We start from the raw sequence: 13,037 nt of genomic DNA, 5'->3' as shown, positions 1-13,037 counted from the left end.
AGCATCTCGTTGTCATATCAAACACAAAAATGCTAATTCACCTAAAGCTGAGGAGATTTGTCATTCATCACACGATGGCGAATGCAAATACATCAGCGTTATTGCAAGAGCTATAGCAGTTAATCAGGAAACAAGTGGATTTGTTGATGATAAACCCACCCAGGCCCTGAATAATGAAACCAAATGTATTATTTGATTAGAGAGTTTAAGAATGACATAGAATGTATTCACGCACATGCTGATTGGGTCAGGCATGACATACGGAGAAGTCTGCGGTGCTTTTAAGCTACTGTTTCAGAGAAAGAACTCCTGCTGATTTGCTCGAAGCAGAGATCAATAACTGTGTTGTTTTTATCCTGCACTTCCAGACCTCCACGGCTACTGTGAATGTTGTGGTCACTGATGTCAACGACAATGACCCCGTCTTCGATCCACTCGTGCCCCAAAACGTAACAGTTACAGAGGAGGAGGCCAACTCTTTTGTGGGCCAAGTAAAGGTAAGTCTGGATTTATGTATGCCACACTGTTTACTGTGTGGCATTTACTGTATCGTCCACATTGCTGGCTCATACATAGCCCCTTGCACTCATGTTAAGATCTGTCTGATGAATAAGTCAGTGTACTGTTGCTGGCTTGCCCTGTAGAGTAATGTTTCTGTTGCACTGAATCTATCAACATGTAAATTGCAGCTTGTATAAGCAGGCATACTGTCCATGGGGCCTTTGACATTGAAATAGTCTGTCCCATGCGATTTAACTTATCTGTACCTGACCTGCAGCAGTACACCCTACTGTTCCTTTGTGGCTCTGGTGGCTCTCTCCCGCTGACTCTCCCTGTCCCATTTGGCTAATTGTAATCAGAGGCCCGCAGGGAGGTGATGGCCGAGTGCCAATGGCCCCACTCTATGCTCGGCCTGACGATCCCCCCCAGCATGTGTGCCCAGCTGCCAGGAGGCCCAGAGCAGAGCGGGCCCAGGCGGCTGATGGCCCCCCGCGAGCTCCCTGCCCGCTCCGCTGTTAATCATTTTCCAATTTAATAAATGTAATTTAAATAATTTGTCACCTTCAGGGACATTCTATAATGAGTAGCTTTGTTGGGCTCTGTTAAGCTGCGAGGAGTTGTAATTAGTGGTGTAGTTTAATAGGGCTGGGGATTGTTAGTGGAATAAGAGGAGGATAATGCAGGCAGACATCTTTGGAGGGAGTCGTGCGGCTTTGTGTGGTGTTGCGCGGCGCAGTACTGCACACCGCTGTGTTGTGGATCATAAGATGAATGTTTACCTGGGTGAAGAGTTGGAGGGAAAGTGGCTGGAGCTGCATTGACTGCTGGGAATAATTGATGATCGATGCACACACTCTGGTGTGTATGTGTGAGCACTTCACCCATACTGTCTCAAGTGGGATTTGCAACAATATGTGCATCGAAACGAGTAAGCCTTTATGGAACACTAAACGCTAAACCATCTGAGTACAAGTTCTTCCTGAATCTGGGAACGCATCGAGCACAGCAGGTTCATACAGGAAGCCTGAGTGTTTGCGTCGGCTGATATTGCACCAGTTAGATTCATCACTCTACCTCGATGTGGCAGTCTATTTAGTGGACCAGGTTTCTGCTTCCACATTCTCTGATGGCTGCCACGCGCACGCTGTGCGCTGGCGGTCTCGGTGGCACGCTGTGCGCTGGCGTTCTCGGTGGCACGCTGTGCGCTGGCGGTCTCGGTGGCACGCTATTGTTGTAGCATGCGCGACTCGCCATGCCAGTCTGTTTTCTGTTTTCCCACCCCGGCCTCCACCTGTTTGGACTCTGCTTGTAATTATTGTGTATGCTCTGGCAGCCAGCCACCACGACGGAGCCAAGACTAACAAATGGTTAAACGAATACGTGTGGCGTTTCCTGTCTGAAATGGATATTAGTAGAGGTGGTGGGTTACCGCCATGTGTGTTATGGTGTTATTTATGCAACATTTCTGATTTATGTCCATGTCCTGTCAACAATAATAATAATAATAATAATATTAGTAAAGTTGATCCATGTGATCCAAGGTACTGTCTGCAAGACAAATGAGTTGACTTGGCACATTCAGTGTCCGCTCCTGAGAGGCCTTTTGCTCTGCTTATCAAGCCATCAAGACACATTACTGTTTTCACTTAACGAAAGAGAGAGAGAGCTTCACAGACAAGTGAAGCAGAAATCACTGTACTCTTTCTGGCTCAGCATGCCCTCTCTTCCTCACTAGATAATGAAACTATCCCCATATTGTAGTGTTTACCAGTTGAGCTCTGGTGTGATGAACGGTGTAAGACATAGCTCGGAGTCTGCAAATCAAATCAAATCGAATTGTATTTGTCACAGGTGCGGAACACAACACAACTTACAGTGAAATGCTTACTTACAAGCCCTTAACCAACAATGCAGTTTTTTAAAATACCTACAACAACAAAAAAGAAAAAAGGAAATAAATAAAAGTAACAAATAATTAAAGAGCAGCAGTAAAATAACAATAGCAAGGCTATATACAAGGGGTACCGGTACAGAGTCAATGTGCGGGGACACCGGTTAGTCGAGGTAATATGTACATGTAGGTAGAGTTAAAGTGACTATGCATAGATAATGAACAGAGAATAGCAGCAGCGTAAAAGAGAGGGGGGAGGACAAATAGTCTGGGTAGCCATTTGATTAAATGTTCAGGAGTCTTATGGCTTGGGGGGTAGAAACTCTTTAGAAGCCTCTTGGACTTAGACTTGGTGCTCCGGTACCACTTGTCATGCGGTAGCAGAGAGAACAGTCTATGACTAGGGTGGCTGGAGTCATTGACCATTTTTAGGGCCTTGCCTCCACCTGGTATAGAGTGCCTGGATGGCAGGAAGCTTGGCCCCAGTGATGTACTGGGCCGTACACATTACCCTCTGTAGTGCCTTGCGGTCGGAGGCCGAGCATTTGCCCTACCAGGCAGTGATGCAACCAGTCAGGATGCTCTCTATGGTACAGCTGTAGAACCTTTTGAGGATCTGAGGACCCATGCCAAATACTTTCAGTCTCTTGAAGGGGAGTAGGTTTTGTCGTGCCCTCTTCACAACTGTCTTGGTGTGCTTGGACCATGTTAGTTTGTTAGTGATGTGGACACCAAGGAACTTGAAGCTCTCAACCTCCTCCACTACAGCCCCGTCTCAGAGAATGTTGGCGTGCTCAGTCTTTCTTTTCCGGTAGTCCACAATCATCTCCTTTGTCTTGATCACGTTGAGAGAGGTAGATGTCATGGCGCCACATGGACAGGTTTCTGACCTCCCTATAGGCTGTCTCTTTGTTGTTGGTGATCAGGCCTACCACTGTTGTCATCGGAAATCTTAATGATGGTGTTGGAGTCGTGCCTGGACGTGCAGTCATGAGGGAACAGGGAGTACAGGAGGGACTGAGCACGCACCCCTGAGGGGCCCCCGTGTTGAGGATCAGCATGGCAAATGCGTTGTTATTTACCCTTACCATCTGGGGGTGGCCCATCAGGAAGTCCAGGATCCAGTTGCAGAGGGAGGTGTTTAATCCCAGGGTCCTTAGCTTAGTGATGAGATTTGAGGGCACTACAGACGTGAGTGCTGCGGGTCGGTAGTCATTTATGCGGGTTACCTTAGTAATCCTGGGCACAGGGACTATGGTGGTCTGCTTGAAACATGTTGGTATTACAGACTTCGACAGGGAAAGTTTGAAAATGTCAGTGAAGACACTTGCCAGTAGGTCGTGCATGCTCGGAATACACATCCTGGTAATCCGTCTGGCCCTGTTTAAAGGTCTTACTCACATCGGCTGCGGAGAGCGTGATCACACAGTCGTCCAGTACAGCTGATGCTCTCATGCATGTTTCAGTGTTGCTTGCCTCGAAGTGAGCAGAAGAAGTAATTTAGCTCGTCTGGTAGGCTTGTGTCACTGGGTAGCTCTCAGCTGTGCTTCCCTTTGCAGTTTGTAATAGTTTGTAAGCCCTGCTACATCCGACGAACATTGTAGCAGGTGTAGTACGATTCAATCTTAGTCCTGTATTGACGCTTTGCCTGTTTGATGGTTCGTCGGAGGGCATAGATACAGGTTTCACCGATGTAGAATCTTAATTTGAGCCAGTTTACTGCAGCTGGAAAAGAATCCTGCAGAACATGAAATGTTAATTATTATGTGGATTATACAGTTGAAGTCAGAAGTTTGCATACAAAATACATTTAAACTCAGTTTTTCACAATTCCTGACATTTAGTCTTAGTAAAAATTCCTTGTCTTAGGTCAGTTAGGATCACCACTTTTATTTTAAGAATGTGAAATGTCAGGATAATAGTAGAGATTTATTTCAGCTTTTATTTCTTTCTTCACATTCTCAGTGGGTCAGAAGTTTACATACACTCAATTTGTATTTGGTAGCATTGCCTTTAAATTGTTTAACTTTGGTCAATCATTTTGGGTAGCTTTCCACAAGCTTCCCACAATACGTTGGGTGAATTTTGTCAACTTTGGGAGTATGCTTGGGGTCATTGGTCATTTGGAAGACCCATTTGCGACCAAGCTTTAACTTCCTGACTGATGTCTTGAGATGTTGCTTCAATATATCCACGAAAAATGGTCCAACTCCTCCTCTTTCTCAATTTATTGTGGTGTGCATTTGGTGCGTCATCGATGTGACATTCTGGTTCGTTAGCTAAGTTAGCCACTTGTAGTGTTGACGTCATTTCGCAGGATTTGTTTTTGGACGGAAGCTGTAGAGATCGGTAAGAAATGGTACTTCTGTGGCCAAATATCTTATGGATCCATTATCCATTTTTTTTAAACATGCTTTAAATTAACTGGTATGATGGTGCATTGATAAGTTATACAGGTAAAAGCCGTTATTTAGCATTTATGCCCAAAGTCGACCATTGCTGAGAAGGTGAATGCTTTCATAACCAGGTCGTGGTTGCTTTAGCAGCTGATAGAAATGTATTGAACTCATGCCATCACTGACTGGAGAGTAACGTTCATTATTTTGGCCTGACGATTGGGTTTTCAGACTTCAGTCGAGTCAACATGTTCCTTATTATTCTCATGGTATCTTACTGATCTCCTGCAGGATGTTGTGTTCCGTACACAACAACAGCAGGGGCAGCATTTCTGTATTGTTTTAATTTTTTTGCACCGCATTGCAATATGCTTTGAGTGAAGGCAATCTCCATTTTTATTTTTATGAAAATTACAAACTGATCCTGTCTCAGTATTACCACCAAGATTGATTAATTTACATTTCCTCAATGTATTTCATTCTCTGGTGGAAAATAAATGTTCTGTACGACTTCAACAATGTCTCTGAAAATAAACATGTTGTGTCCACTCTCCCTTTTATCACAATAATGATATGACCCAGATGCAGACACGGGAGGCGGATAGTACAGTTCTCAGATGATTTATTAGAAACACGGGGCAGGCAAAGGGCAGGTCGAGGGCAGGCAGAGGTTTGTAATCAGGTCAGAGTCAGACAGGTACAGGACGGCACTCAGAGTCAGGGAAGGCAGAATGGTCGGAATCGGGGAAAACTAGGAAACAGAACTAGAGAAACAGGAAGGCGGGAAAGAATGCTGGTAAGACCTGACAAGATGAACTGACAATAAAAAAACAGAACGCAGGTATAAATACACAGGGGATAATAGGAAGATGGGTGACACCTGGAGGGGGGTGGAAACAAGCACAAAGACAGGTGAAACAGATCAGGGTGTGACACCTTTACGCCCTCCAAAGTCAATTATCACTTGCCTTTTAGTAGAATAAATGACATTTTCAACATCAAATTTCTTTCCATTTTTCAATTACTTTTAGCTCCCAATCCGGAGGTGAGATGTTAAGTTACTATCTTCCTTTGTTCAATGGGATCACGGAGTCGTGTTCCTACAAAGTCATCAGAGGGATGATATGATAATTCTGTGTGATCCTGGCTTCTCATGTCATCTGGCTCCAGCCTTCAAGTCTGGAGTCAATGGGTGCAGAGTCAGCCTCCCTATTACCACCTTGATGATTAATGCAGGGAACCTCTGTGATCAGAGCCAGATAAGAGAGCTATCAGGGTAGAGCAGAGCACAGGACCTGGATAATGATGCACTTCTAGCAACAAATGCAGAGATACGTGCAGTGTAGGCCTATACTACAGTAACAGAACATACAGTGGGGTGAACAAGTATTTGATACACTGCCGATTTTGCAGGTTTTCCAACTTACAAAGCATGTAGAGGTCTGTCATTTTTATCATAGGTACATTTCAACTGTGAGAGACGGAAAATCACATTGTATGATTTTTAAGTAATTAATTTGCATTTTATTGCATGACATAAGTATTTGATCACCTACCAACCAGTAAGAATTCCGGCTCTCACAGACCTGTTAGTTCTTTAAGAATCCCTCCTGTTCTCCACTCATTACCTGTATTAACTGCACCTGTTTGAACTCGTTACCTGTATAAAAGACACCTGTCCACACACTCAATCAAACAGACTCCAACCTCTCCACAATGGCCAAGACCAGCGAGCTGTGTAAGAACATCATGGGTAAAATTGTAGATCTGCACAAGACTGGGATGGGCTACAGGACAATAGGAAAGCAGCTTGGTGAGAAGGCAACAAGAGTTGGCGCAATTATTAGAAAATGGAAGAAGTTCAAGATGACGGTCAATCACCCTCGTTCTGGGGCTCCATGCAAGATCTCACCTCGTGCGGCATCAATGATCATGAGGAAGGTGAGGGATCAGCCCAGAACTACATGGCAGGACCTGGTCAATGACCTGAAGAGAGCTGGGACCACAGTCTCAAAGAAAACCATTAGTAACACACTACGCCGTCATGGATTAAAATCCTGCAGCGCACGCAAGGTCCCCCTGCTCAAGCCAGCGCATGTCCAGGCCCGTCTGAAGTTTGCCAATGACCATCTGGATGATCCAGAGGAGGAATGGGAGAAGGTCATGTGGTCTGATGAGACAAAAATAGAGCTTTTTAGTCTAAACTCCATTTGCCGTGTTTGGAGGAAGAATAAGGATGAGAACACCCAAGAACACCATCCCAACTGTGAAGCATGCTGGTGGAAACATCATTCTTTGGGGATGCTTTTCTGCAAAGGGGACAGGACGACTGCACCGTATTGAGGGGAGGATGGATGGGGCCATGTATCGCGAGATCTTGGCCAACAACCTCCTTCCCCCAGTAAGAGCATTGAAGATGGGTCGTGGCTGGGTCTTTCCAGCATGACAACGACCACGAAACACACAGCCAGGGCAACTAAGGAGTGGCTCCGTAAGAAACATCTCAAGGTCCTGGAGTGGCCTAGCCAGTCTCCAGACCTGAACCCAATAGAAAATCTTTGGAGAGAGCTGAAAGTCCGTATTGCCCAGCGACAGCCCCAAAACCTGAAGGATCTGGAGAAGGTCTGTATGGAGGAGTGGGCCTAAATCCCTGCTGCAGTGTGTGCAAACCTGGTCAAGAACTACAGGAAACGTATGACCTCTGTAATTGAAAAAAATGTTTCTGTACCAAATATTAAGTTCTGCTTTTCTGATGTATCAAATACTTATGTCATACAATAAAATGCAAATGAATTACTTAAAAATCATACAATGTGATTTTCTGGATTTTTGTTTTATATTCCATCTCTCACAGTTGAAGTGTATGATAAAAATTACAGACCTCTACATGCTTTGTAAGTAGGAAAACCCGCAAAATCGGCAGTGTATCAAATACTTGTTCTCCCCACTGTAGATGCAGGATACACTACAATGGAACAGCATAGTACAATTCTAAACACACAACACAGTTTCACCATGAGCGATATGTTCCATTAGCTCATTAGAGTGCATTGGAAAACCACTGTCTTCAATCTCGAACAAATCCAGAGTGAAATGGTAGGATTAATGCTGTATGGATACAATACAATCCCTACGATATACAGACAGAACTGCTTAACTTGCGGCACAAAAAAATCCTCCATTTGCATCACAGAGAGGACACAACAGGCTGTTTGAAGAGACGGTTCAACTGTAACACTGTGTACCTGTGTAAGGCTGTCTGCTTGTGATCTGTGTACTGCTCTCTCTCACTGCTGTTGAAAGAGGTGTCTCATCGTGTGCGTGTTTGCATCTGTGTGTGTTTGTTTGTATGTGTGTGTGTGTGAAGGGGGGGTGTGCACTTACCTGCGTGCTTGTGTGTGTTGTGTATATGTCTGCATGTGTGCGTGAGAGTTCCTCCCTATTAATGTATGCATGATGCCTGCCATATGGTGTCCACATCACCAACAAACTAACATGGTCCAAGCACACCAAGACAGTAGTGAAGAGGGCACGACAAAACCTATTACCCCTCAGGAGACTGAAAAGATTTGTCATGGGTCCTCAGATTCCCGAAAACGTTATTGTTGGTTAAGGGCTTGTAAGTAAGCATTTCACTGTAAGGTGAACACCTTACAGTTGTTGTATTCGGCGCTTGTGACAAATAACATTTCATTTGATTTGATTTGATATGGAGGGTCTAACCCCCTGTGTCTCCTTCCCTCCCTCCCACCCATCCATCCACCCAGGCCACAGATCCAGACGCGGGGGTTAATGGCCAGGTGCTCTACCGACTAGTCAACCACGCCGACCTCTTCAGGGTCAACTCCAATGGCACCATCTACACCGCCGTGCCTCTGGACCGAGAGGTCAGGGGTCAGTATGACCTCATTGTGGAGGCGGAGGACGGAGCGGTGGAGGACCCCAGGAGGACCACGCTGACTCTGTCGGTGACTGTGCTGGATGTGGATGATAACAGTCCGGTGTTCTCCCAACCATCCTATACGGTCAATCTGCCGGAGAATAGTCCTAAGAACACAGTCATCCTGCAGCTTACTGTGAGTTTGTGTGTGTGTTTGTGCATGATGTATGTGCGTATGTGTGATTGCCAGCCTGTGCGTGTGTGCATGTGTGTCCAAGAGTGCACAGCATGCTCCATGGACACTCAGGAGCCACAAGGCAGGGAGGGGTGTATTTACTACTTCAAACGCTCCACAGTCCAAATGCATCCTCTAGTACATCAAAGCACACAAGGTCAGGAGGCATATGGATAGCCTAGAGCATATTGACAGAGGATATCAAAACCTCAGACTTGGACATTTTTACATGGCCCACTATTCAGTCAAGTGCACTCAGGAAAGGTCAAACAGGAGCTGAGTGGAGTAGGAACTTTTTTTACTCCCATTATTCTCTGAGGTGAAATTGTTAATTGGAATCCTGCTTGTTTTCCAAGAACCTGACTTTAGAATTGTGGTTATTTGTATTTTCCAAGAACATGCTTCTTCTTTGATCCAAAAGTTGAGTATATCGTCTGGACTATCTAGAATTGTGGTTATTTGTTGTTAGTCAGCCCAGAGAATACTTTTTTGAGGAGACCAGTCACATCTCCCTGTGTGAGGCTAATCATGGACATTTGGACAGTTGGGTTGGTTGATTGACAGGTTTACGTGACAGTGACAGTGTCTGTCTGGTCCTAGTGCACTGATCCCCTAGCAGTGTCAAACCTCTCATCACCGTGGCCTCCCGTCGCTCCACATGCCACACCGAGCCTGCTGATAGGCTGATATTGTAGACAGATTAGTGGAGCCACTAATGGCTGAACTAGCATGGTCGGGGGGGGGGGGGGGGGGGGTGTTGTTATCTGTGTGTAGGCCCACAGCTATTCTTCCCCCTACACACTCCACGTGAACACACACCTCCACTTGAAAAAACGACATGCACAACCCACACAGACGCAAGAGTGAATCCAGAGGTCTCTCTCCTAACAATGGATTTGAGTAGTTATTACTGCTTGTCACTGTGATTTGACTGACGAGTGCCAGAAACTAGAATTGCTCGATTCTTTTGTTTTTATGATTGCCTATTGAATAAGAGACTTAAGATTCATGCTGTAACGTTGTGTAATTTTCTGGCTGTTGTGTTCTTAGCTAATAGGGAAACTGTTTCTTACATACACCTATTTATAACTACAGTACAAGTTACTTCAAGTCCCATAGACCAGAGATCCACTAATACAGGACACTGAACTGTTTCTTACCCGCAGTACTCCTTCCTCCTCCATCTCTTCATCTCCTCTCCTCTAGGCCAAAGACTCTGACCTGGACTCCAACGTCACCTTCCGTATACGGACCCCGGAGGCCAGGCAATTGTTTGCTGTCAACCCAGTGACTGGAGAGCTCTCTGTGCTGCAGACGCTGGACTTTGAGACCCTGGCAGCCACGGACCACACCTTTGTGGTGGAAGCCCTGGACAGTGGAGGGAGCATGCCCCCAGGCCTGGCCACTGTCACTGTAAAGATAACGGTAAGGAAATGACTGTACCTTCCCTCTGCCGCCTCCATAGCAGGGGCTGTTTATCACTCACAAGCCATCTTCATCATTCAAAAGGAAAAATGCAGAAGACCTGTGAATCTAATTTTTCATGAATACATGGCTCCGCCCTCTCTCTCTCTCTCTCTCTTTTCTTTCTCTCTCTCTCTCTTTTCTTTCTCTCTCTCTCTTTTCTCTCTCTCCTCTCTCGCTCTTCTCTCTCCTCTCTCGCTCTTCTCTCTCTCTCCTCTTTCTCTCCTCTCTCGCTCTTCTCTCTCTCCTCTCTTCTTCTCTCTCTCTCCTCTTTCTCTCTCTCTCTCTGGTCTAAAACCACTAGCCATTCTCACCACCACGGAGTAAAAGAGAGATGGATGATCCTCAGCTACCTCTCATTTCTCCTTGCCCGATGAAAGACAGACTGACAGATTGATATTGTAGTACAGTGCTGGGATATTTGATGTCTGGATGATCATTAGGTTTGTGAGGGCTCTATTTTGTCAGTATTGTGGCCATCTGATGTATTATGATTCAGGTGATTAAGCACCAGACACGAGCTGTATGGAGATTAGCCCACCGTTGGCCTCTGCGTGACGCTCCTAGACCAGTAGAAGAGTGGGAGATCAGGCTTGTGATGTGGTTTTACACATTAAACGAGGCTGTATTACTCAGTCACTGTCCATTAGTGTAATTACTTAGCTCTAGCTGCTTACAGTGCCTTCAGAAAGTATTCACACCCCTTGACTTTTTCCACATTTTGTTATAGCCTGAATTTAAAATGTATTCCATTTAGATTTTGTGTCACTGGCCTACACAAAATACCCCATAATGTCAAAGTGGAATTGTGTTTTTAGAAATCTTTACAGATGAATTTAACATTTTAAAAAAGTATTCAAGTGTTCAATCCCTTTGTCATGGCAAGCCTAAATAAGTTCAGGAGTAAAGAATGTGCTTAACAAGTCACATAATAAGTTGCATGGACTCACTCTGTGTGCAATAATAGAGTTTAACATCAAATTTTGAATGACTACCTCATTCTGACTACCTCATCTCTGTACCCAGAGAATTTTAAACACAGATTAAACCACAAAGACCAGGTAGGTGTTCCAATGCCTTGCAAAAAAGGGCACCTATTGGTAGATGGGTAAAAAAAAAAGCAGACTTTCAGCATGGTAAAGTTATTAATTACACTTTGGATGGTGTATCAATAAAGCCAGTCATTACAAAGATACAGGCCTAACTTCCTAACTCAGTTGACGGAGAGGAAGGAAACCACTCAGGGATTTCACCACGAGGCCAATGATGACTTTAACCCTCTAGAATAGATTTCTGCGGCCCCAATTAGCAGAATAAAAAAATCCCCACCAAAACCCATCTGTTTAAGGTATAGAGATCTGTTTTTTTTTGCATTGGATGTGTCTCAATCCACCGCATCCGCTGATGTCGCACTTCTGCATCTGCGGTGAATGGTGGAAATCACTATTCTCACTAAATAGGCTGTAGCGTCCGAACAGTTTGGAAGGCAACCTACTGTGACACCGCCCGATAAAAAGATGAGACTCTCGCGAACACGTCGTTGTCTGGTTGTTTTGCTCTAGGACGCCCACAAGCCTCACCAGACTCGTCTGAATGTCCCCCAGTACCAGTTTGAAAAATACATGGAAGTAATGTGTATATAGATATAGTTTAGTGCCAGATAAGGGGTTAACCTTTTCAAGCATCAATTCCAAATACAGTTGAAGTCGGATGTTTACATACACCTTAGCCAAATACATTTAAACTCAGTTTTTCCACAATTCCTGACATTTAATCCATGTAATAATTCCCTGTCTTAGGTCAGTTAGGATCACAACTTTATTTTAAGAATGTGAAATGTCAGAATAATAGTAGTGGGTCAGCAGTGGGTCAGAAGTGGGTCAGAAGTTTACATACAGTGCCTTGCGAAAGTATTCGGCCCCCTTGAACTTTGCGACCTTTTGCCACATTTCAGGCTTCAAACATAAAGATATAAAACTGTATTTTTTTTGTGAAGAATCAACAACAAGTGGGACACAATCATGAAGTGGAACGACATTTATTGGATATTTCAAACCTTTTTAACAAATCAAAAACGGAAAAATTGGGCGTGCAAAATTATTCAGCCCCCTTAAGTTAATACTTTGTAGCGCCACCTTTTGCTGCGATTACAGCTCTAAGTCGCTTGGGGTATGTCTCTATCAGTTTTGCACATCGAGAGACTGACATTTTTTCCCATTCCTCCTTGCAAAACAGCTCGAGCTCAGTGAGGTTGGATGGAGAGCATTTGTGAACAGCAGTTTTCAGATCTTTCCACAGATTCTCGATTGGATTCAGGTCTGGACTTTGACTTGGCCATTCTAACACCTGGATATGTTTATTTTTGAACCATTCCATTGTAGATTTTGCTTTATGTTTTGGATCATTGTCTTGTTGGAAGACAAATCTCCGTCCCAGTCTCAGGTCTTTTGCAGACTCCATCAGGTTTTCTTCCAGAATGGTCCTGTATTTGGCTCCATCCATCTTCCCATCAATTTTAACCATCTTCCCTGTCCCTGCTGAAGAAAAGCAGGCCCAAACCATGATGCTGCCACCACCATGTTTGACAGTGGGGATGGTGTGTTCAGGGTGATGAGCTGTGTTGCTTTTACGCCAAACATAACGTTTTGCATTGTTGCCAAAAAGTTCAAT

The 13,037-nt window shown here is 44.6% G+C and overlaps 1 protein-coding gene across 1 annotated transcript in view; it reads left to right on the top strand.

Annotated features, from left to right (window-relative positions):
- The window catches only part of LOC139376583 (protocadherin-15-like), a 185,551-nt gene that overhangs the window by 103,252 nt on the left and 69,262 nt on the right, over window positions 1-13,037 (top strand). The window contains exons 19-21 of the mRNA XM_071119336.1: window positions 369-497; window positions 8,556-8,864; window positions 10,110-10,328. Of these exons, the coding sequence (XP_070975437.1) occupies window positions 369-497; window positions 8,556-8,864; window positions 10,110-10,328 (657 nt within the window). The remainder of the gene's footprint in view (window positions 1-368; window positions 498-8,555; window positions 8,865-10,109; window positions 10,329-13,037) is intronic.

This window comes from Oncorhynchus clarkii, chromosome 20, assembly GCF_045791955.1.
Source record: "Oncorhynchus clarkii lewisi isolate Uvic-CL-2024 chromosome 20, UVic_Ocla_1.0, whole genome shotgun sequence".
Lineage (NCBI taxonomy): Eukaryota > Metazoa > Chordata > Actinopteri > Salmoniformes > Salmonidae > Oncorhynchus > Oncorhynchus clarkii.
This window is presented reverse-complemented; position numbering and strand designations above follow the sequence as displayed.